The 24,644-nt window shown below is 35.3% G+C and overlaps 13 protein-coding genes across 13 annotated transcripts; 4 read left to right on the forward strand and 9 right to left on the reverse strand.

The window, feature by feature from the left end:
- Positions 1 to 548: 548 nt before the first annotated feature.
- On the reverse strand, positions 549 to 3,234 carry C9374_006948 (uncharacterized protein; the record flags this gene model as incomplete). Its single annotated transcript, XM_044696864.1, has 3 exons — positions 549 to 829; positions 885 to 1,266; positions 1,513 to 3,234. 3 exons carry the CDS (start codon positions 3,232 to 3,234, stop codon positions 549 to 551), a joined length of 2,385 nt encoding a protein of 794 aa, XP_044555311.1.
- A 140-nt stretch (positions 3,235 to 3,374) lies between these two features.
- On the reverse strand, positions 3,375 to 3,822 carry C9374_006949 (uncharacterized protein; the record flags this gene model as incomplete). The annotated part of the gene is made up of 2 exons (XM_044696865.1): positions 3,375 to 3,619; positions 3,684 to 3,822. 2 exons carry the CDS (start codon positions 3,820 to 3,822, stop codon positions 3,375 to 3,377), a joined length of 384 nt encoding a protein of 127 aa, XP_044555312.1.
- Positions 3,823 to 3,973: 151 nt separating this feature from the next.
- On the forward strand, positions 3,974 to 5,683 carry C9374_006950 (uncharacterized protein; the record flags this gene model as incomplete). Its single annotated transcript, XM_044696867.1, has 1 exon — positions 3,974 to 5,683. The coding sequence occupies one exon, from the start codon at positions 3,974 to 3,976 to the stop codon at positions 5,681 to 5,683; it is 1,710 nt and encodes a 569-aa protein (XP_044555313.1).
- A 202-nt stretch (positions 5,684 to 5,885) lies between these two features.
- On the reverse strand, positions 5,886 to 6,362 carry C9374_006951 (uncharacterized protein; the record flags this gene model as incomplete). Its single annotated transcript, XM_044696868.1, has 1 exon — positions 5,886 to 6,362. The coding sequence occupies one exon, from the start codon at positions 6,360 to 6,362 to the stop codon at positions 5,886 to 5,888; it is 477 nt and encodes a 158-aa protein (XP_044555314.1).
- Positions 6,363 to 6,442: 80 nt separating this feature from the next.
- On the reverse strand, positions 6,443 to 10,160 carry C9374_006952 (uncharacterized protein; the record flags this gene model as incomplete). Its single annotated transcript, XM_044696869.1, has 3 exons — positions 6,443 to 7,622; positions 7,670 to 9,882; positions 9,936 to 10,160. 3 exons carry the CDS (start codon positions 10,158 to 10,160, stop codon positions 6,443 to 6,445), a joined length of 3,618 nt encoding a protein of 1,205 aa, XP_044555315.1.
- Positions 10,161 to 10,232: 72 nt separating this feature from the next.
- On the forward strand, positions 10,233 to 12,481 carry C9374_006953 (uncharacterized protein; the record flags this gene model as incomplete). The annotated part of the gene is made up of 2 exons (XM_044696870.1): positions 10,233 to 11,271; positions 11,487 to 12,481. The coding sequence occupies 2 exons, from the start codon at positions 10,233 to 10,235 to the stop codon at positions 12,479 to 12,481; spliced, it is 2,034 nt and encodes a 677-aa protein (XP_044555316.1).
- Positions 12,482 to 12,554: 73 nt separating this feature from the next.
- On the reverse strand, positions 12,555 to 13,930 carry C9374_006954 (uncharacterized protein; the record flags this gene model as incomplete). The annotated part of the gene is made up of 2 exons (XM_044696871.1): positions 12,555 to 13,361; positions 13,601 to 13,930. The coding sequence occupies 2 exons, from the start codon at positions 13,928 to 13,930 to the stop codon at positions 12,555 to 12,557; spliced, it is 1,137 nt and encodes a 378-aa protein (XP_044555317.1).
- Positions 13,931 to 14,129: 199 nt separating this feature from the next.
- On the reverse strand, positions 14,130 to 16,703 carry C9374_006955 (uncharacterized protein; the record flags this gene model as incomplete). The annotated part of the gene is made up of 2 exons (XM_044696872.1): positions 14,130 to 14,483; positions 14,619 to 16,703. 2 exons carry the CDS (start codon positions 16,701 to 16,703, stop codon positions 14,130 to 14,132), a joined length of 2,439 nt encoding a protein of 812 aa, XP_044555318.1.
- Positions 16,704 to 17,179: 476 nt separating this feature from the next.
- C9374_006956 (uncharacterized protein) lies at positions 17,180 to 18,532 on the reverse strand (the record flags this gene model as incomplete). Its single annotated transcript, XM_044696873.1, has 1 exon — positions 17,180 to 18,532. The coding sequence occupies one exon, from the start codon at positions 18,530 to 18,532 to the stop codon at positions 17,180 to 17,182; it is 1,353 nt and encodes a 450-aa protein (XP_044555319.1).
- Positions 18,533 to 18,763: 231 nt separating this feature from the next.
- On the forward strand, positions 18,764 to 19,495 carry C9374_006957 (uncharacterized protein; the record flags this gene model as incomplete). The annotated part of the gene is made up of 1 exon (XM_044696874.1): positions 18,764 to 19,495. The coding sequence occupies one exon, from the start codon at positions 18,764 to 18,766 to the stop codon at positions 19,493 to 19,495; it is 732 nt and encodes a 243-aa protein (XP_044555320.1).
- A 614-nt stretch (positions 19,496 to 20,109) lies between these two features.
- C9374_006958 (uncharacterized protein) lies at positions 20,110 to 21,120 on the forward strand (the record flags this gene model as incomplete). Its single annotated transcript, XM_044696875.1, has 1 exon — positions 20,110 to 21,120. The coding sequence occupies one exon, from the start codon at positions 20,110 to 20,112 to the stop codon at positions 21,118 to 21,120; it is 1,011 nt and encodes a 336-aa protein (XP_044555321.1).
- A 1,465-nt stretch (positions 21,121 to 22,585) lies between these two features.
- C9374_006959 (uncharacterized protein) lies at positions 22,586 to 23,083 on the reverse strand (the record flags this gene model as incomplete). The annotated part of the gene is made up of 1 exon (XM_044696876.1): positions 22,586 to 23,083. One exon carries the CDS (start codon positions 23,081 to 23,083, stop codon positions 22,586 to 22,588), a length of 498 nt encoding a protein of 165 aa, XP_044555322.1.
- Positions 23,084 to 23,161: 78 nt separating this feature from the next.
- On the reverse strand, positions 23,162 to 24,568 carry C9374_006960 (uncharacterized protein; the record flags this gene model as incomplete). Its single annotated transcript, XM_044696878.1, has 1 exon — positions 23,162 to 24,568. One exon carries the CDS (start codon positions 24,566 to 24,568, stop codon positions 23,162 to 23,164), a length of 1,407 nt encoding a protein of 468 aa, XP_044555323.1.
- Positions 24,569 to 24,644: the final 76 nt, after the last annotated feature.

Raw genomic sequence — 24,644 nt, forward strand, 5'->3', positions numbered from 1 at the left:
TGACAAAACCTCTTGTGGAAAATCAGCAAGGCTGGTTGAAGGTTTTGTTGTGGGTTTTTTTTGGTTTTACTTATTTTGCGCAACAATTGTTCTTCACGCAGGCAAAAACCAATGAAATTTCGCACAGACTGGACCTGAAACAGGGCCCTCCAAGCCTTCCTTTATTGTTCTCAAGCCAAAACCAACGGACGTTGACACAACGAAACTTGCAAAACGTCACTTTTTTTCGATAAAATATTACAAGATGGCCGTTAAAATGTTCTCACACAAAATAATGGTTGTGTTGTTCCTTAAGAAAGATAGATACCAGAGAGATGTTCAGCAACGCTGGCACAAATCATGGTTCTAACATTATGCCATAACAACAACATTAAGAGATAAACAAACCCTCTATGTTGCAACTTTCTTGTATTCCCTTTTAAAGGCCATCCTTGAGAAGAACAACAACTTTCGATTCCTTCTTTGGTATAAAGACTCAGCGTGAGTTCTGTAGACAGTAGAAGTAACTCAGCGTGAGTTCTGTGGACAATGACAAGGCCAAAAGTGTTTCAAAAACCAACCAACTCACTCACCACATAATCAAAAACAGAGTGTGAGGGATCTTTTTTGTCTGTCCAATATTTAACCATCAAATTGTAAAGTTCTGATACAGTTACCTCTAATTGAACCAATAGATGGTGCATGGTTTTAAGCTTTTGAGCCAATTCCTTATCGAAGAACGTGAAATATATCAACTCATAAGAATTGTTGTGATAAAAAGAGGCTTGTGAAGCAGCAATGAGTTGGCAAAGAAATTTGAGTTGAAAATCTCCTTTGAAAGCTCCACAACCTTTTTAAACATTGGTTTCCTTGATACTCTCACACAATACAACAAACATACTTACCCAAATTACCAGTTGATATCACTGAACTTTCACATCCCAAGAATCCACAATAAATCTTGTTAACTTCTCTCAAAATATGTTTTTGCTTGAATTGATCAAAAGGACTTCTAAATGGAGGTGCATTGAAATTGAGAGCATCGATCGCCAATAGAGTATGGTTAATGGGTGAATATTTTTCATAGGAAGAGTTATAATCTCCAATGAATCGATAGGTGTAAGAATAACCCTCATAGCGTGAAAATCGTTTCGAGTTTTTGATGAGAAAACATTCATTGTCTTGTAATTCTTCTGTAAATAATCGACTGACAATACATTCCGTGTTGATTAAGAATCGAATTTCTTCTTGAACAGCTCCGTGCTGAAGTACACCTCCTCCAATCATCTACCATGAGTGTGTGTGTGGTGTGCGTGTGTGAATGATCAGTGAGAGTCATTGTGTGAATGAGTCCATTTGAAAGCATTGAGGAAGTCGTGTGGTAAACCCACATTGAGAAAGTTGAACAACAACAACACACACACGTGGGTCAGAATGAGTCATATTTTGAAAAAAACACAATTTGAGAAAGAATACGCCCATTCACATGATTTTGAAATGAACAAATTAGATCTGGGAACATATACCACATACCTTATTCGCAAAGTCAACATGACAACAGTCATAAGTGTGAGGAGAATCATCTTCAATAGTACCACAGTCTTTGATGGTCAATTTGTGTATCAATCGTTGTGAACTTGTTTTCCAAATCTTTTCCATTTCTGAAGGATCATCTAAGAGAAGTTTTCTTTCAAAGGATACAATTTCTTCAAGAATAGGATTATTCTCTGCAATCAGATCACTCATCTTGTTGAAATAATGAAATATTGTTTTCAACTTTTCAATAAATAAACTAGTTTCTTCATATTGTTGATCTTGTTCTAAAGTATACTCATTTGGACTCAATAATTCTTCATCAATCAATAAATCATCTTCCAATGAAGAAATTGAAATGGTACTATTACTTAAATTGGAATGATTATTGTTACTTGTTTCATTGTTAGAAGAAGAGGAACACGAAGCAACGGTTGTAGTGGTGGTATCAGTAGTAATCATCATGGTTGCAACATGAGTAGTCATTGTATGATCATAAGTTGTTGTTGGTGGTGGTGGTGGTACATGATCATCAATTACATTTAGATTTGTTGAAATTGTGGTATTACTACTACTACTACTACTTGTAGTGCTCGTTGTTATCGTGATGGAATTGGTGGCAGTGCTATCCATGGTGTTGATCGGTGAGGTGGTGGTATTCATGAATGTTGTTGTTGCATCATTTACAGATTTCGCTGCTATGATCGAATGATGATCTATGGAATCAAAAATTGAGTCCTTATTGCTGCTACTACTATTGTTCGGTGTTGGTTCCTTCTTCATTGGCCTTTTTGTGAGCGGTGATTTCTTAAAAAGGGTAATAAAATTAATCGATGGATAAGAATAATATTCATCCGATGGATTACTTGTTTGATTTCTTCTTGGAAATGTACAAAATAATGCATGCGCTAAAAGACAACATATTTGTTTTCTACTTAAATGTACAACCATATCAGATTGTTGTTTCAAAAGTGGAATGGATGACTTGTCAAATAAATTAGGTAATTCTAGAGCTAGAGATTGAATACAAGGTAAAGTTTTGTTAAAAAATAGTTCTTTTTCACTGTCACTATATACATTTTCAAAGAGTGTTTGAAGTGATGAAAATGTTGATGAATTGAATGTCCAACTTGAATTAATTGTTCGTATCACTTGAATGAGATCATTTACATTTCTAATTTTTTGTTGTAAAAGTGTTTTGATGAGATACCATTTCGAGAGTTGTCTATTATTTTGAAAATATACATTATTTTCATGACATGGAAGTTTTACACAGTTCGAATTCCATCCTTCGATGATTTTCTTTTTGGAAGAATAGTTACTCTTTGTTGGAGGCGTTGATGACGATTCAACATGTGGTGTGGTAATAATATCAGAGAGCTGCGGAGTTGAATGAGTTTTTGAAGGTTTGACTCGGAATGGAGATGAATTGTTGTTGTTGGTTTGGGAAGAAGAAGGATGAGCCGACTTTCGCATCTTTTCGATCCATGACTCGTTCTCATCTTGTCGTTTTCTTTTGTGTTCGTGATGATCGACATGTGGTTGGTGACCATGCACATAGTCAAGCATGGATTTTTGCTTTTTTGATGATACGGGAGAGCTCATGGAATCATCCCGAGTGTCGTTATTGGAGTTGCAGGCAGCAACATTGTTCGACAGGTCTGGACGATCGGCACAACGAGAGGATGACGAAGAACTCTGAGAAGTTTTGTTATGGGACATTTTTTGTGATTACTGCCTGCTGATGGCATTTTCATCATAATTACATCCAATAACAACATTGCGGTAAATAAAATTGTTTATGTGATTCAACAACAGGAACGCTTGTAATCAAAACACCCAGTAGTATTAATTAATTAATTTTAATGATGACCGGCACCACCACTATTCTTTCTTTGCTTTGCGATTTCTTGAGCAACAAACTTTTGTAAATCTTCATTGGAGAATGTTCCAGCCTTGAATTTGTCGTAATTTCCGTTCATGAGAGACTTGCAAACTGAAGGGTTTAATTGCTTGGAGCAGACAGACTCTACAACTTGAGATTGATTGTCCAATGTGTTTCCGCTCTTTTTCATTTCATCAAGTTGAGATAAAATATCCTTGTAAGCTGTTGTGGCCAACGTAACATACAAAAACATGTTCAATGAACTTCTATTGTTGTGAGTACTTACAATTCTGCAATGTCTTGAATATTGATGAATCAGAAACTGCAGATGTTATTTCTGACTTTGGGCTTCCTGCAAAAATGTGGGAGCCAAAGAGAACGCTACCAGTTCCAAGAAAGAGAGGGACGAGAAAACGTCTGGCCATTTTTTTTTACTTTACAACACTCTATCAAAATTCGGCACCAACAACAGCGTTTTTAAAAATGCTGCGACGTGCTTTACCATTCAATCGAACACACTTGACTTTCTTTCGCAAAAGAACTCTCGGCAATTATTATCTTGTGTTCAGGTGCACCATGGTGAATCACATCACCAGCTCGACTGGTTTTAATGAGCACAATTATTCAACCTACAGAAATTCATTTCCGAATCGAGAGAAAGAAGAAACACATTTTTGTACAGCAAATTCATCCTACTCTAGAAAATCTTTATCTCAAAATTCCAATCTAGATAGAGTCGTTCGCACAGAAATTGAGCCTCAATCCATGATTAACTCTCAATTTTTAACGCGAGAATTACTCTCTCAATTTGAACGTTATTGCCATCAAATTGAACAACATTATTTATTCAAAAAGCAACACCTAATGATGACGATGGAACAAACAAATCCTTCCTTTCAAACCTCAGAACACGTAAAAAATATTTCAAAAACCTCCAAGCATTCATCATTGTCAACAGCAAAGTCCATTTCTCCAACCAAATATGGAGAGCAGCACCATTCAACCATTACAACCCATACAAACTCAACCATCCATCGACAAAACATTTCCATTGTGGTTGGAATGAGTGGTGGTGTAGATAGTTCACTTACTGCATGTCTCTTAAAAGAATTTGGATTTAATGTAATGGCTCTTCATATGAGAAATTGGGATTCTGCTGAAGAAGATCCATCTAAACAATTTTGTACATTTACCAAGGATTGGAACGATGTAAAAACAATGTGTGACAAGTATCAAATACCATTAGTGGGTGATGGAATGCATCCAGTAGAGTTTATTGATGAGTATTGGAATGATGTATTTGAAAGATTACTTGATGGATATATTCAAGGACAAACACCAAATCCAGATCTCTTTTGTAACAAATTTATCAAATTTGATGCCATGTTGAAGTATGCACAAGAGAAATGTGGAGCTGATTATATTGGTACAGGACATTATGCTCAAATTGGTTATGAACATGCAAGTGGTTGTAACGCTACTACGACTATGACTCCTCATACGACTATGACTAATAAGACGACTCCTCCTCCTCATACGACTACGACTCCTCCTCATACGATCATTCCGAATATTCCCGCCACTCATCTACTGCGCGCCATTGATCACTCCAAAGATCAAAGTTATTTTTTAGCCTTTGTCAACAAGCATGCCTTTCATTCAAGTTTATTTCCTCTTGGTGGATTTCTAAAAACAGATCATGTTCGTTTACTTGCAAGAGATTATTTTAAATTTCCAAATGAATTATGGAATAGAAAGGATAGTGTTGGAATATGTTTTATTGGAAAACGAAAGTTTAAAGATTTTTTATCTAAATATATTAATATTACACCTGGAAATATTATTTCTATAGTAGACAAACAAACTATATTAGGAAAGCATGATGGAATATCATTTTATACGATTGGACAAGGTATTGGATTATCTGGAATGAAGGATAAGTGGTTTGTGTGTGAAAAAGATACTCGAAATAATATTTTATATGCCTGTCCTGGAAATGATCATTATTCATTGATGAAATCTGAATTTTCAATATCAAACTGTCATTGGTTAGAAGATGTGACGTCTGAATCAAATGAAGACAACAACAAGGACTATTATGTCAAAGTAAGGTACAACCAAAAAGAACCATTTGCATGCTCCATTGAGAAAATTGAAAATGATAAATACAAAATTGTGTTAAAAGAAGAACAAGCAAGAGCTATTGCACCTGGTCAGGTAGCAGTATTGTACAAGAGAATGAATGAATTTCCTGAAATGGTTTGTGTAGGAGGAGGAATTTATTAACGTACTCTCTGAGACTTTCAAGAGTGTATTCGTTCCTCAATTATTCGCAAAAGAACAAGTGGATTGATCAATCTCTAACTTGTCGTAAAAATTATTCACATTGCAAATCATTATTCATGTAATATTCGAACATGAGCGATTTCGAAACAGTTTGCCATGTTTGTTGATATAGAATTCTTGAAAAAACACTAATCTTTTGTCACTAAAATCTTTCTTCAAGAAATTCCCTTTCTGCTCGCGATTTTCCATATCTAAATATCGTTGGATCTTGGTCGTCAAGAGTTTTGATTGGAGTTTTTGAAATTTTTTCAATTCTCTTCTTTAAATCTGGTTTTTCTCTTCTCAAAATTACAAGACTTTGAATTGGATGTGAAAGTAATGTATTACTCATAAAAGATAATAAATTTTGATCTATTTGTCCCACTACATGTTGATGATCATTGGTCATTGAATTGAATCGAACGGATATTTTCCGATTGTTGGTTGAATATTGGGATGACGATTCAGGAATGCTCACCGTAGTTAATTCTTGTGCATTTTTAGGTCCAATAATACTTCGAATAGTGTCCGTATTAAACAACAGAATTATTTTAGTTTGTGGAGTGTGCAACGATGGATTTCGGAACAAAAACCACAGCAAATTCCTGAACAACACGAGCAGAGGATTGAAGAGCGGCATTTTTTGTGGTGGCACATTCACGTCCATCTGAACTCACACTGTGGACTTATTGAATATTAATTTGGAGATACAATGAATGTTTATTGTCTTTTGAGGTCGCTTTTAATCTTATCCACAAGAGCAGCCATTGCATCTTCACCCCCAACGGCTGATGAGATTTTAGCACCTTGCCCTTTTGTTAACTGTTGCTTTTGCTTCTTTGCTTGATCTTTCTTAATCTTTTCAATTGATTTTCTAACCATTTCAACAAAGTTGAAAATAATTCCAAAGAAATCTTTAGTGTCAATCTTTGGAATATCACTCTCCTTGTAAGAGAAAAACCTTAACAAGTCAGTAAATTCTTTCTTAAAACTTTCAAACTTCTTTTCAATGTTATCACTATCAGTTTTAGCTTTTTTAAAGAACGCTGACATCTTTTTGAGGAAGATATCATCTGGCTCAACCTTTCCTTGGACAGTCTTAATCTTTCTTTTAAAGTCGTTCAAGTTATTAACCAGTCCCTCTACCTGATTTTTGATATCTTCCAAGCTAAACTCTTTAGACCTTCCAAATATCTCGAATTCTTCCAGAAGTTCTGCAAATTTTTCATCTTTTTTCATTGCCTTCATAACACAAAAGTCAGCAAGGGTCCCATTAACATTATCTTTGGTTTCTTCAAGCTTTGGAAGAACTCCCAAACCAAAACCATCAGCTTGACCTTTTTTAGTTCCTCCATTCAAGTAATTTCCTACAGCCAAAACAATACCTAGTAATACTTTGAAATGCTCTGATGTTTTGAGAGCTTGTAAAGACTGTTCAAAGGCTTGCAATGGCTTTTCAACAACAACCAGACCTGATTCAAACTGTAATGTATACATCCAACAACGAATTCGAGTATCATATTCAGGAATAGATGTGATCATGAGAACATATTTCTCTGGTTCTGAATAAAGACGTTCATCTTTTGTCTTTGAGGCTGTTATAAAACTATTGAGAACATCTTTTTCAGGAATGTTTCCTAGAAGCAGTTCAATATGCTCATATGCGAGTATGCTAGAGTCAAGGTTCAACACGGCTTGTTCAATATGAGAGACCTTTGGAAGTTTTTTAAGCATGATGGAAAGATTGTTGAATAATTTGGAATCCAAAAGCATTGATTCTGTTGGCTCTTTTTCTCTTCTTTCCTTAGGAACAATTTTACGTTCCTTCTTGCAAAACAATTCTTCAAATTCTTCAGCATCTATTGTAGCCTCTTCAATATTGTTCCATATAGCATTTGGACTGAAATTACGGTTCAACATACAATAACTCGACTCAATAATACTTACGAATTCACGTTATGTTTCTCCCATGTGAAGAGTTTCATTTTCTTTGTTGGATTAATAACTGGCTTGGATGGCTTTGATATTTGGTGTATCATCATGGGAGGCATCATCATGCCACCTGGTGGTAAGGGAATACCCGTGCTTAACATTCCAGGTGGTGGTGGAGGTACTCCATTCATACCTGGTGGTGGTGGTGGAATACCTCCCATTCCAGGTGGTGGAGGTACAACTCCAAATGATGAAGGCGGTGGTGGTGGTACTCCAAATGATGAAGGCGGTGGTGGTACTCCATTCATACCTGGTGGTGGTGGTGGAATACCTCCCATTCCAGGTGGTGGTGGTGGAATGCATCCCATTCCAGGCGGTGGTGGTGGAATACCTCCCATTCCAAGTGGTGGTGGTGGTGGTGGTGGTACATTCATGCTTGTCATGATTGGTGGTGGAATGTTAGAACTCATCGTCATTGGTGGAGGTGGTGGAACATTCGACATCATTGATGGTGGAGTGCTAGAGGTCGTGATTGGTGGTGGTGGTGGTACAACCCCAAACGATGATGATGGTGGTGGTGGAGGTGGTGGTGGCACATTGTTGCTTGTCATGATGATTGGTGGTGGAATGTTATTCGAGGTTCCATCCATGATTGTTGAAGGTGGAGGTGGTGGTGGAATCATACTCTGTTGTTGAGCAAAAACAGGCAGAGAGTTGCTTGTTGGAGGTGGTGGTGGAATGTTAGAATGTGTCATCGTTGGTGGAATAGCCGCCTTTAACGACGAATCGTCATTGTTCAAACCTGTTTGTTGAGCCAATTTTCCAGAGCTGAGCCTCGAATCGTCAAAAGATGGAGCCTTGTACTCAGCAAGTTTCTTATCATTCTTGTTGTTGCTCTCAGCAGCTTCTCTCAACAACTTGTTTGCTTGATTAATTTCGCTTTGCAGTAGTTCAAGTTGTTTTTTAGCTTGTTCATTCTGTGTCATGTTTTTCATTCTCTCATTATTCAATTCGTTCAACAAGTCTTCTATTTTAGATTTTAAATTCATAATTTCTTCATCTTTAAGAACTTCTTCAGGAGTTGGAGGTGGTGCTTCATCTGTAGGTTTTTCATCTTCTGAATCACTTGCAAACAAGTCATCTTCAGGTGTTTTCTGTTGTTCAGGCTTTGGAATGAGATCTGAAAATGAAGGATCGTTTAGAAATATTTTCACTAATTCTCGTCTTGTTTGTAAAAGCATTTGATATTGCTCTGACATTTCCAACGATCTTCTTTGGAATTTACTCAAGTCTACAATCTTGTCAGAGGTGTATTCAAATGATGCAGATGTATCTATTCTTTGAGAAGTACATATTCTGTCAGTGAAACCAAATTTAAATGAAAATAAATTAATAGTTTCGTAGCAACGTTGTACTTCTTGTTTCAATACCTTGATCATTGCTTGCTGTCTTTGGTAGGCAAATAATTTTTCTTGAGTTTGCTCATACTTGCTTGTCATCTTGTCTAATTCTTGTTTTACCTTTTCACAAACAAACCATGAACGAGGAATTTCAATTTTTGAAATCTTTTGGAAAATCATCAATTGTTCCTTTACAGCAGGGAACTCGGATCTGTTTGCATAATCAAGAGCATTTTCCAAATCTGCTTGCTTCCATGTAAATAATAATTTTCTCTTCTTTTGCTCGGATACCTTGGAGAGCATTACGTTCAAAAGAGTGAGGCAATTTACTTGAACCATCAGATCATCACTCTTGAGAATGTTCATAATATTTTGAAACGGTTGTTGTTTACATTTAGATGCCAGATCTTTGGCTGCTCTTTTCACCAATTTGATGCCGTTGTCCAGATAACTGCAAAACACGATCATCAACTCGAGCGCATTTTTCAGGATTTGAACGTTTTGTTGGGAGGTGTCAGTCAAGTTGTAAATCTCGGCCACCGTTGAAGGTGATTGAGAAATAACATTCATAGCTGAAACGTAAACAAGTGCTGACCGAAGAGCTGCCAGACAGTAGCCTTGAAGATTACCTTTCAGACGAACCACCTCTTTTGCTAGTGTAGCAATGCCGTTCATGGAGATAAACTCTTCCGCAAAGTTCGTATCAAAGAGAGCTTCTTTAAGATGGAATAGAATCTTGCCTTTTCCAACTTTATCATCTGAATTAAGTATTGAAATATATTCCCTGGATTTAAGTTCAGGTTTTAATTTTAGATAGATATTGAGTTTCTAATGTTTTTTGATATTAAGGATGAGAAGTGATGAAACATCTTTCAACGTACCTCCTTGGTCCAAGTGTTCTTTGGGATTGTGCTATCCCGAAAATAATAGGTTCCTGTACAAGGATTTTCAAACTGAAGAGAGAACTTATCAGTCCTGGATTCGGCAATATCGAACAACGCACAAATCTTATCGAAGGACGTCTTAAATTCTTCAGCTTCATCAAGGATGTAAGGCTTCTCCTGCTTTTTCAACCCGTCCTCATAAACCACCGTTACTGTAATCATTTTGAGACTGAAATATTTTTTAAGGTTTTACGCTGTTGGTACTGGTTCAACAGCGAGCTGGTTATCAAAAAAATGAGTTCATTTAACGGCTTGCCCCTTGCGTTTGGAAAACAACGGAATACAGCATCCAAAACCAATGCATCATCGTCTTCGGATTCATCATCTACATTACCATCAAGCAAACAACAATACACAAAAAAGGCCATATCTATTCTACCACAGGCATCCACTAAATCAAACGCCTATTCACCAGCCATTTCAAAAACATTGAAGTCTCATCAAGAAGAACAAAAACCAATGGTATTTACTCAAGTACGACATTTTGAGGAGGTAGAAGAAGATGATGAGGATGAAATGAATGAAAAAATCAATTCGATCGATGAGTCCGACGAACATCAAAGTAGTAGCACTTCTACGGTTGATGCAACAAGCCAACACACATCAACATTTAAAGAATTCATTCCGTGTTGTTCTCATTCTGTCAAAATGAAAGGACATAAAAAAGCAGTCACAGCACTGGCTATTGATCCTAGTGGTTCACGATTAATCTCAGGTTCAAGTGATTATGCTCTCAAGTTTTGGGATTTTCAAGGCATGGATGAATCTTTACAACCATTTAAATCTATTGATGAAGTTACAAGAGATGGGTCCTATGCTATCAAGCATTTAGAATTTAGTAACAGTGGTGATAAATTTATATTATCAGACAATTCATTACAAGCCATATTGTATAATAGGGATGGACAGAAATTAGGACGATTTAAAAAAGGTGATACTTATATTGTCGATATGAGTAAAACCACCGGACATACAGCATCATGGACAGGAGTGAAATGGCATCCCGATGCATCCAATCGTTTTGTATTGAGTAGTTCCATGGATTGTACACTCCGGGTATGGGATATGGAATATTTTAATAGTAAGGGACATAAGAGTGTTTATAAGACTCGTAATTCAAAAGGAATCAAAACACCATGTACTTCTTGTTGTTATAACAATGCAGGTAATTTAATGGTAGCTGGATGTAGCGATGGATCGATTCAAATATGGAAGGACAATTCAAATGGAAACAAAAGTGATATTTATTATGCTCCTTCTCAAAAGCAGAATGGTAAGTATGATGTGTTCTTGTGTGAGTGTTCAACTTGTTAACCCTGATGATGATGATCATTAACATCTCCCAATTTTTACCCAATCATGACCCAACCATGACCCAATTTTTACCCAACCAAATTTCCAATGACCTAACAAACATCCAATAATGTTGATGATCACCTAACAACCCATGATCCAACCATGAATGATACATACACCCTATCATGATAGCCTCTTCATGCATCACGTGTGTGTCATTTTTAACAAATGATCAAACCTTGATGGCTCGTGATGAAACCAGTCTACAAATTTTTGATTTGCGCGCCATGAACTCACCGCTCGCTGTGTGTTCAAATTTACCCAATTACTTTGAAAACTCGAATTGTGTTGAATCTCCATTAGGAAATTATATTGCTTGTGTGACTAGTTCCATCCATGAAAAAGATCATGGACATTTAATGATTTATGATTACAAGAGCAATGAAATGGTACATGAATTAGATTTAGGAGAAGGAGTGAGTGGGATTCAATTGAGATGGCATCCCATTATTAACCAAATCTTTGTTGCAGCATCAGATCATTGCATTACAGGATATTATGATGATGTGGGTTTTGATCTTTCAAGTAGTACTACTTGTTCAATGAATGATTCCATTTCAAGTAGTAGTAGTAGTACTTATCATCATTCCATTCGTGGTCTAGTTACAAGTATGAGTCGAGGAATTAAAAAGAAGAATATTGATCAGGCTCAAATGTTACAACCTCAAATTATTGCTCCATTTGCATCTGGAAATAGAAAACCTCTAAGAAAAGGATCTAAAAAACAAATTCAACAACAAGAACAACAAGATGCAAAATATCATAAACCAACCAATCAACCGCCACAAGGACCAGGATTTGGAGGTAGAATTAATGATAGTTTTACTCATTTCTTAATGAAAGGAATGGGTGTGGTTCATCAAAATTCAGAACATGAAAATGCTCGTGAAGCAATTTTAAAACATGCTGAACAAGCTGAAAAGAATCCTTTATTTATTGCACCTGCGTATCAACACACACAACCAAAACCAATATTTGCCTATGAAGAAGAAGAAGAGGACAATGAGGATGGCGATCATCATTCCATGGAACACTTTACGGAAAATGTCCATGATCGATTTCGAAGTGGCATTTCGAGACATGATGGAGATCTTGAACCATCTCAAAAGAAGAGAAAAGCAGATTGATATTGTTGTTCTTGATAGAGAAAAACAAATATTGTTCTTGATAGATTGTAAATTCACTCCAATTTAATTTTTACTACTTGGATGGGTTGGATGGTTCGCTCTCTGCTTGTAGTAGTTGATTAATTTCATTTAAATTTCTTTCCAATTCATTCAATAATGAATCTCTGAGAGGATCTAAACAATTTTCAATTAAATTGACCAAATTCGCCTGATATATGGAAGTATTGTACACAAAATTTGTAAATAAATTGGTAGTGTTGTGAGCATGATCTGATAAGTCTATCGCTCGATGAAATTCATCTCTCTCCTCATCAATAATTGCTTCTTGAATTTGAATGATACGTTGGAGAGAATTTCTTGGCCAATACGACATTAAAGATGGAGTGGTTGAATGTTGATCAGAGACCATGGTGAATCGTTCACTTTTCAATAATATGTGATCATCAATAATTTCTATTGGCACACTCACAGCTTGTAACATGATGGATTCCATGGCTGTGAATGGGGAATGAATGGAATTGTGTTGTTGTTGCTGTTGTTGATATAAATCTCGTGGAGTCATGGAGAGAGGACCGGCTCTTCTCGCTTGAAATGCATGCAATTTGATACTTCCAATATTATTGTTGTCCATCGAGACATCATTCAATTGGTTCTTCTTTTCATTACTAAATAAAGAAATAATTAATCCAACAAATCCTTGATCCATTTGTTGATATTGAAATTGACAATTTAAATCTATTGTACTTGGTAAATGAATAAATTGAGGATGAGAATGATACCATCCGACAACTCTGGAATGATGCGTATGGATTGATAATTTTTCAGCCATTTGTGCAGCATGAACTAATTGTTCAGGTGATATTTCTACTCGATCTCTTCTCTTTTTTTTCAAGTATTTCATTATGTATGTACATAATGATCCAAATGGATTTAAATTTCCATTGAATGAATGGTTTGATCATGTATGGATGGAATGATGATGAATGTGTTTTAAATCCCATGTATGGATTGAATGATTTGATCATGAATGGAATGATGAATGTATTTTAAATCCCATGTAAGGATTGAATGATTTGATCATGTATGGATGGATTGATCATTTTAAATCATTCTATTTACCTTATCCAATCTTCTCAATGGACAACAATCCCATATATAACTCACTCCATTCACTTCATATCCTATTAATAGACCCATAATTTCTTCTTCACTACATGTCAATGCATGAGAGAGACAAGATTGATAACAGTCATGAGTGATACAAACAGAATGAAGAAAATGATTGAATGATGATGATTGTGTATTCGGTTGTGGTGATAATGTCATGTTGGTGTTGATGGGTGAAGTGGTGGTGGTGTTGGTGTTGGCGGTGATGGGTGAAGTGGAGGTGGTGATTATGGTGGTGGTGGTGCTTTTCAATGGTGGTGTTGGTGATGAAGAATGAAACATTTTTTTTATAAAAATTCAAAACTTTTTCAGTGAGTTTCTTTTCGAACCTTTTCAAACCTTTTCAATACATGGGTGGTATAGATCTAAACCTCCATGGATGATCATGATACGATCGTATTCAATTTGTCCAAATTCTCCAAATTCACTACCACCACCACCACCATCATAGGATCATACACTATTGGTTGTCATCATAGGATCATACACTATTGGTCATCATTACATGTTTCATCTTGGAAAGTAAAAATTCTCTTTGAATCTCTGATATTTCAATATCATTCAATAAAGTGAGATGAGAACTACTATTCATGATGATTTGATCTCTAATCTTGTAACTTTGTATCATGTCATCACTGAACATTGGATTATTCAATAAATTGAGAGAATGTAAAAGAGTATTATGTTGTAATAAAAGTAAAATAGAATCCATTTGATTGATTTCTATGAGATTCTTACTCAAATCTAATTCAATGAGATGTTCAAGATGAGTAGCAATGGCATGTATACTTTGATTCATCTTGTTATGACTGAGATTGAGAATGGTGAGAGAGGACTAGTGTGTGTGTGTGAATGAGGGTGTGAATGGGTGAATGGGTGTGAGTGAGTGTAATTAAAAAACACAATTCCAAAAAAATATAAATTAAAAAAAACACAATTCCAAAAAAATATAAAAAAACACAATACTCACTTTTAAATTCATCATGACTGTTTCATCAATGGTCATTCCTTGTTCAATGTCTTGATGTTGTAAATACAATTCTTCTAATTTTGTTAATTGATTTAAACCTTCTAAACGACGAATTCGATTATGATTTAAATATAATTTTTGTAAATTCACTAATTGATCTAATCCTTCAATCTTTTCAATTAAATTATGATGTAAATGTAAATGAATGAGATTCTTATTATTCGATAGACCTTCAATTTTAGAAATCTTATTATCATACAAATAGAGTACTCTTAAATTAGGACAATGTTCTAAATTCACAATTTGAGAAATATTACAAGAATCAAAATGTAAATGAGTGAGAGATTTCAAATAAGATCGAATCGATTCACCATTTTGAATTCTCCTTAATGATTTTTTCAATAATAATTCTCGTGTAATATCACCTGGTTGGAATTCAATGATAATTTCTTTCTTTTTCGATTCTTGTTGTTCTTCTTCTAATTGTTTTCTAGTTCTAAGTTTTTGTTCAATTTTTTGAATCGATGCACTTGATAATTTGTCGAGTAGGACGACATGACGTTCAAATAACTCTTTGCCTAATCGTTGGTGAATAGTAACGAGTAGATCCATACACGAGTCTTTGACTTGAGCTGTTTTATGAGAGAGACATTCATTGAGAATTTGAAGAAGAGGACCATGAATTGGAATGGGTGAGAGATGGAATGTGGTGGTTGAATGGTGGGTTGAATGGTTGTTGTTATTGTGATTGTTATTGTGATTGTTATTGTTGTTATTGTTGTGATTGTTGTGATTGTTGTGATTGTTATTGTTATTACTTGTAGGAGTAGTATTATTACTTGTGTTACCTATATTAGTAGTAGTAGTATTGACACTCGTGGTGATATAATGATCACAAGACAATCCATGTTTGAGAATGAGTGATTCAATCAATGATAATCTTCCTTGTATGGCTTTTGGTGAAAGTACTTTACCAACAACATTCAACGATTGCAATGCATATTGAACGACCAGTTTTGAAATGACTTTTACATTGGACATTGTTGTTAAAATTGAAACTGCACTCTTTCTATTTCTATCATTGGAATCAATCACTTTCTCCATCAATAATGGAATAATTAATGATAATCCTTCTTTTAAATGTGTCATGTTTTTAGCTTGTATGACTGGTGCTGATTCTACTAAACAAGTACATGCTGAATATGCTAATTTGACAATCTTGATGGTTTTATCAGCAAGTGTTGTTTTCAAAATCATTGCAATAGCTTTTAACACTTTGGATTTTTCAATTGGTAAATGTACGGATGGAAATAGCATGAATCCATGAGGTAAATTTGAAGATTGTTGAATCCATTGAATCAATCGAGTCATGAACTCTTCACGATCTTGATGTTTGGATGATGTGAATAATTGATATGCCTCTTCAGAACCACACACTTCTAAAAGTAATTCTTCATCGAACAGGGAATTATTTGTGTTCGATAATTGTTGTTGTTGTTGTTGTTGAATGGTACCATGACTGTTGGGTGTAGAAGTTGCAGTAGAACAAGTTGTAGTTGTAGTAGAAGTTGTAGAAGTTTTTGTAGTTGGAGTTGTAGTTGGAGTTGCAGTAGAAGTTGGAGTTGCAGTAGAAGTTGGAGTAGAAGTTTTTGTATTCGATTGAGAGGAGCATGTACATGATGACCCATGAGTCGTGTTGGTGGTGGTGGTACTGGTCGTCGTACTGGCACTCGTAGTCATGGACGATTGAGAGGAGCATGTACATGATGAACTCGAACATTGACTATGAGCACTTGAGGATCGATGACTGGAATGAGTCGTACTGTTGTGGTTGTTCGAAGGAGGAGGAGGAGTGGCATTGTTGGTTCTTGTTCTTCTTCTAGTCAATGATGACGAGGATGGTGGACCATTATTGACAGGATGATTCAAAGAAGAGGAGGTGATCGATTCACAATCATGATTGGTTGGTTTTTGATTTTCTTTGGCTTGTTTCAAACAATTATCATCATCACGAGAAGTGTTCTTACTTTGAGATGGTACAATTTTAAAAGCAGGAGCTTCAAAGGAAGTATTCAATGATTTCATTCCCTAGAAAGAGAGAGAGAACGGTGATTGAAGGATGAAATATAAACCTCTTCGGAAATGGAGATGAAACAGTGTCAAATCGACGTCGTATGCTTTTAAGTGAGAAGATTGAATTCAAGTTGCAACTCTCTATTTTTTGTAAATGGATTGTAGATGAATTGGCGCTCAATATGATTGTCAGACTGAAGTGCACGGTGGTACTGCATAATAATACCAATAGAGATTATTGATCCTTTTTGGGATCATACACGACCCTGCGAGATGCATCTCAGGTGTGATTTTCAATTCACGTGTAACACGAGTTCAACTCATTACATCTCATGGTGGTATATACATAACTAATACATCTCATGGTAGTATATACATCTCATAGTACACACATTAAGAATCGATTAGAATGATTCATCATATGGTTTTTATCTTCTCTCAAGGAATGATACATGATGCGAAAATATTCACACACACACACACATTCGTTACTCATGACAGTCATGACTACCCTTATTGATGGAAGCATTCCATACACTTTTCAAATCAATATATTTTCCATGTGTCAATTGTAAATATTGTTGTTGTCTCTTAATTTCTTCATAACTATATAATATCGAATTGAGAGTATGAGTGAGTTCAAGACAATCTTGAAAGGTTTTATATGATCTTTCAGGTAAATATTCATCAATCATTTGTCTAACAATTTCAATGTCATTGTGTGGATTTGATGTTGTTGTAGTGGTATTATTATTATCAGTATTATCAGTAGTATTATTATTATCAGTATTATTCATAGTACTACTATTACTAGTATTATTATTAATAGTATGATCCTGTAAATTTACAGCATGATCATCTACATGAGTAATACTTGGATATTCCATAGGTGATACATCTATAAAATCCATTGGAGAATTTTCTAATAATTCCATTAACATTTCAAAGAGAGGTGAATCTTCACTCATTCGATTCAATACAAATAAATTCATTGCAAGTGAATGATTACAATCAAAACCAAACCAATATATGGATTTGAAATGTTTTTTAAATTGAGAAATGTCATGTTGATCCATTTCCATATATTGAATTGTAGTGTTATGATCATTGGAAGTAGTGATGATATTATTAGTATTATTATTGTTATTATTATTATTGTTATTACTATTATTATTATTACTATTATTACTATTATGATTATTATTACTATGATCATTGGAAGTAGTGATGGTATTATTATCATCGTCATTGATATTTTTGGTAATCTCATCATTATGAATATTTAATTTTGAAAAGATTGAAGGTGAATATCCATGATAATCAATGGGTTTCTCAAAATGATTCACTTCATGAATAAAAACATCTTGACATAGATCAGTCATTCCAATGAGTGGAGAAATGGATGTATTCAATGATTCTTGATGATTTATATTTTGTAATAGAGAGAATTCAAAGGAATTGGGAGTATCAAATTGTGTAATTGTTGTTGTTTGGAATGATGAAGGTATTCCAATAAATCCTTTCCAACATTGGAATACACCATCTCGATGCAATAGGAAATATCGAATGGATGGAGAAGGGGTTAAAATGGTTGTGGTGGAATTTACTGCTGTTGATGATGAAATGTTGGAATTTACTGCTGTTGATGATGGTTGTTGTTGAATCGATTCCAACGAATCATTAACATTTTTGGTATGTTCACTGTTCACATTGATGGACTCACTACTATTTGATAATAATTCATGAACATTGGTGGTAATTTTGAAAATGTAATTCGTGTGTGGATAGAGAAGAGTATCTTTTCGAATGCGTTCGAGTTGATGTTCGGCGTGATTCGTCATTTTTTTGTGTGATGCACACTGTTTTGTAAAGTGTTAAAAGCAACGTTGAAGATTTGTGTTTTGATTCAAATTTCAAATATTCATGTATCAATAAAACATGGAATCATGGAATAATATGAGGGAAGACTTCTGCAATCACCTGGCGATGACTCTAGAGTTTGCAAATAAATTAAAAATAACGACACCCCAACCGTCGTAACTGTCTTCGGAATTACAAAATTCGTCGTCCTCATGTATCACATCTCCACAACCTCTAACAACAACAACCACTCCAATGAGTCTACAACATGTCTTGATATTCATAGTCATGTATATAAATACTATGATGATGGATTATATGAAGAAGAACAACCATGTGTCATTCCGAATTGTAATGGAATTCATCCAAATATTAAAATAGATATTTCTCAATCCATGATCATTCATTCACTTCAAAATATTAAATTGAGTGATCCATCATCATCATCATCATCAACATTATCGACTAGTATTTCTTCTTCTCCTACGCCAAATTCCGATAGCAAGATGGTCCATAACTTTCTCGAGAAACGGAAGGATCATTCAATGACGAGTAATAATGGTTGTAATAATGGTTGTAATAATGGTTGTAATAGTAGTAATAGTTGTAATACTTGTACCATTCCTCATCAAATGCCAATTTGTCTTGCTTCTGATGTTAACATTGTTAGTCCAACTTTGAACACTCCACACGCATCAACACCATTCATTTGCTCCAAACCATCATTCAATTCTTCAACAACGGCAATAACAACAAACACCACATCTCAACCACCAGCCAACCCTTCTATTACTGTAACAACACCACAATTCGATCATAACAGTATGGATGACATGTGTGAAGATGATGAAAATTTTGAATATAACGATGAGTTGAATTTTCTAATATCTAATTTTGATTTATCAGAAGAAGAAAAGAATAAATTCATGCCCTATATTTACTGAACGCGAATTGGATTGTTTATTACCAATGGTTTACACTTTGACAATCAATGGTGAGCTCATTTAAGAGTTGTGTGGTAGCACCTGCACGCTTCCAAGTCGAACATGATTAGAATTGAGTTTCTAAAGTCAGTTCCTTGTGCCACTACAGCTCCTTATTCTGAATTGCTGTTGAGCAATAACGCGCATCAGCAGTAAGATTCGAAAGTTGCGCGGAGCGACATAACAGAAGGGTAACGATTTTAAAAAACTCTCTCAAAAAATATTCTCAAAGTCTCTGGGTAAGTCTTTTTTTGCCGATGGCCTAAATCACCCATACGATGAACGTTTACTTTTGAAATTCTAATCATGATGATGAATGTGGTACTATTTTGTCATGATCTCTTTTTAAAAATTTTGGTATCCAACGATGATGATTTGTTGATGATCATTTCCTTTGGTTTTCTCATTCAACACAACATCACTTCCTCGCATCTAATGATGTAAATCACTCTCTCATTGATTATGTAATGGGACAATATATTCTTTACAACTGGTCTACCATTTCAATCCTATACGATCCTATACAATCCTATACGATCCATTCCCATAATATTGAAACAAGACAGTGATTGAAAATGAAAAAGCTCTGGGTGATTGGAACTCAAACCATTAAAACCAAATTAGGAAAGGCTGAGCAAACGGAAGATGATGAATTCTCAATGCTCCATAACAAATTCAAAGCATCTGAAAAGGCTTCTGAAAACTTTGTAAAACATACAAATCAATTGATTGAGAATTTCCATGCCTTTTCTACTACATTGGCCTTTTTAGCTGAAGATTTTCGTGATGTGAATACTCAAAATTCACCAAAAATAGAACAAGCAGGTGCAGTTTTAGAAAAGGTCGCCAAATCAGTCGAAACCAACTGTGTGTTGCCTTTCCAGAGCAATGTCACCGCCAATGTAGCAACTCCCGCCAATGAATACTATGTCCTTTTTGAACCTACAAAGAAACTATTTAAGGAAAGAAAAGATATTACTTTACAATATGATTATTATAGACAACAAGTTGAAAAGTTGAGTGAAAAACAATCAAAGAATCCTCTTGAATTACCCAAGGCTAAAGAGAAGATGAATACTTTTAAAGAAAAGTGGGAAGAAATTAACTTGCAATGCAAACAACACATTCTTGATATTCTTGAAAAGGAGCAAGGTGTATTTGAGCCTGCTATTCAACAATTATGTGCTAATTTATTGGAATGGAATTCAAAATTGGCAACTTGTATGGCAGAATTGAAGAATCATTCGACTACATTGATTGTTTCTCCAATCTCAGCAAGTAGTAGCAGTAGTAGCAGCAGCACTACTCAATCGACTCATGTGGATCTCAAGAGTGGTAGTACTGCAACAAGATCTCAATCTGTTATGGGTAGTAGTAGTAGTTCTGCCATTCCTCCTGCATTTGATTGTGAATGGTTCTATGTGGATTCCAATGTTGAGACTCAAGGACCAGTGTCATTCAGAGCCATGCAACAAAAATTCAAGAGTGGTGAGATTAAACCAGATACTCATGTGTATGGTGGTGATTTGACTGATTGGGTTCAGATTAGAACTGTGGCTGGATTAGAGCAAGCTTTGAAACAATAAATTTTTTAACTTGACAAAGTCTAGATCGAGAGTTTGTTTCACAATCACCAACTTGAAAATTAGTCTTTGCTTATCCTCTTCGTCTGGTCAATCAAAAGTTAACTTGTTGGAAAAATATGAGCACTCAATTGTCCGACGATAGTGTGTCTAATGTAGGTGTGAGAATTGAAACACTCTCGAAACTTGTTATTGGAAAAAAGAATGGACTACTCCTGCTTCCAACAACTACAACTCCCTCCTCTCATGGCACTCATTAATCTTGTCAGACATTTCAAATTGAAAAATAAGCCTTACATTGAACGTTATGAGAAAGAACGGAAGTCTTTTGGATGTTGGTCTTCGATTGGTTTTGGTAACTTCGAACAATAAACTAATACCACTACTGCACCACAACAACACCCATTATGTTTAGAATTCAACACTTTGTAGAATAAATTGGCTTTTTGGTTGTTGGTTTGCTCAGTGATTTTCTTTGCGTCTGTGGTTGGCTTTGGTCTTATCATTGACAGGTTTCATTGACTTCTTTGGGTGGCAACCAACAATTGTTTTGCAGTTGTTCCGAGAAATAGATACCAGACTGCGACGAAAAAACTAGAGAAAAAATTAACCTTTGTTTAACTTTCAGAAAACCACCAGTCCGTTTATCACACAACAAGGTTTCTTTTATACCCTAACTTTTGTTAGATTATAACTATTTGAAAACGGGAAACAATAACGGTAAAAAGATAATCCTCCATGTGTCATCATATTATTACAAACGAACTGCTGTACATAGAGTAGTCAATTGTTCAAGTGATGTTCACAATGGAACAGTATTAACATTAATTATGTTGTCCAACTCCATTGCTGTTGTTTGAACAGTCGGAACTGTAATCCATCGTCCGTAGAGAAGTGGAAAGTAGAGCAAATATTCAACTAGATCATGAAAATTACTTTCTACTACGATGTTAACCAAGTTGTATAACAGTAACTATGACAGTAATAAAATTCGTCATTATACCCTCAAAATCTCATGAAATTTGGGACATGTAAGCGCAATTGTAACGGTAATCGTTTTTGAACGAAAATGTTCAGGTTATATGGTTATACGTAACACAACTGATCATGAAAACTATTGGCATGGATCTGTGATTGGTAATGCTATGTACAAACTTCTTTAGTGTTTTGTACTGTTAACAGTAGTTTGTTGTGAGGCAGTGTTTTAATTTACAGAACTAATTTATTTTGGAGCCATATAAGGATTGGTGTTAGAACTCATGGCATGTTTCTAACTTTGGTTGTAACGCTCAGCTTTGGTGGAACATCATACTATTTCACAGTGAATTAACAACCTTTTTATTGCTACGCCGCTACATATAAATTCATAGTTCAAATGGTTCATGAAATATCAAAATTAAATTCCGATAGAAATGGAAAGTTTGCATGAATAAATGGCACACTAGGATGAAAAAGCCATCAAGAGAAATTATTTCTTTTTCTTCTTTGCTCCAGCCATAGCCTCTGCTTCCTCCTTCTTGTCTTGTAACGCCAAAGGATTTTCTTCATCTTCAGTATCATAATAATCTTTTCCAATTGTTTGATAATAGGTTTTAATTTTCTTCTTTTTTAATTGAATAGCTTCCATGATGGCTGCCGTAGATACATAACTAACATCTGTAAAGTCTAATTTTCTTCCGTCCTCAAACTCAATTAAAAGAGATGGTGGTTTAGCATTTTTGTCGTAATCATAGACATTGATTGTAATAGCACAATCGGGATTCGTGTTCTTTACTTTTGGAGCCCAGCATCTATCATAAAAGTCTTTAGCACCTTTGTTCACATCTCGAAGCATGAGTGGACAATAGTTAAAGTGTACTTTTTTAATCATACGGAGTGAGAATTTCTTTCGAAGTAAGTGAGGCTTGGCAGTGAGCGAAGTGATGGACTTGAGAGCGAAAGCGGTTGTGTGTTGTGATGATGACATTTTTTTTAATTATTTTTTAAAAAATTCAAACACATGCAACACTCCACAACATGCAAAGAACCCAGTCCATGTTGATCTTTACTCCTCCAAGTCCATTTGAATCAATCGAAGTGTACCATCATAAAAAGTGCATGTCGCCAAATACAAACGATTCGAATCCTTTCGAACGAACTCGATATGGTTGGTGCTGAGGTGGTCGTCAACCAGGTTTGTATCATCATCATCATGGTGATGCATCTCCAAAACAGAACCACACCAATCAATTCCATACGACAGTAAATTATCTTCAGGAAGGTAATGAGCAACAATGGTTTGATTGGAAATATCCAACACATGAAATCCATTATACATGGTAGCAGTCGCAATAAGGCTTGATGGATTGTTCCTTAGAGGACTTGTTCGTAGTAACGACGACACATTGGGTTTAATATTCCACACTCCACCTCCTAATTCAAAGGTATGAATGGGTTGGAATCCTCTCATCTCTCTATGACTACTATTACTACCACAACTACTACCACAACTACTACTCATTTGAGATGCCGAGAACATTCGACAATCCCATACTTTCAATGTATCATCATAGGAACCTGTATAAAATTCAAATTCTTTAAAAGGAGAATGTTGAATGCAACAAATACCAGAGGCATGCATATTCATTGATTTGAAAATACTCTTTTGATTATGAATGTCATATAATTTGAAGAGAGAATCATCTCCACCACTATACATGAGTTTAGAATTAAAATAATGAAATGCACTGGTCCAACATTCACATTCATGTGCATTGGAAAAGGTATAAAGGTGTGACAATTGAACGTTGTGATTGTTTGAATCGAGTTGACATGTTGATGATAACGAAACAGCAGTTTGTATGTTGCCAGAGTCGAGAGGTGATGATGAAAGAGAATGCAAGGCTTTGTGACCAGTATGCATGTCAGTATCCATAATCGATGAAAAGTTCAATAATTCCAAGACATGAACATGACCATACGAATCTCCACAGGTCAATAAGAGTTGAGTAGAGAGCAGCTCATCATCACGATGGTCATTCCAATCCACACTGGTCATCATTCCACTTTCATGAAATGAATAATCACAAATAAATTCCAATTCTGAATAATCTTTGCCTTTCACATGATAGATGGAAAGAGTTCGATTCGTCTGACACACAGCAAGCAATGGATAATAAGGATGATATTTCATATCAAAGATTCCATACGGAAGTGAAGATAGAGTTTGAACAAGTTCAAGATGTGATGATTGTATTATTTTGAAATGATAAATGGTTCCTTTGTGTTGTTGTTGTTGATGATGAGTGGTTGTATTGGTGCTTGTTTCGGTGCTTGTGTTGGTTGTTGTGTTGGTTACTAATTGATAGGTACAACATGTAATGATAGAAGGATTGAGAGGACAAGTCTCCACACAATCAGCACTTTCAATGGTCGAGAAGGAATCGAGAGTGGTCATCTTATTGGTTGGCATTTTTTGAAATTTTCAAATCATTTTTATTATTTTAATTGAAGAATGCCCAATGCTTGTCCATGACACAACCACCACA

The sequence above is a fragment of the Naegleria lovaniensis genome (genome assembly GCF_003324165.1).
Source record: "Naegleria lovaniensis strain ATCC 30569 chromosome Unknown tig002, whole genome shotgun sequence".
NCBI classification, from domain to species: Eukaryota; Heterolobosea; class Eutetramitea; order Acrasida; family Naegleriidae; genus Naegleria; species Naegleria lovaniensis.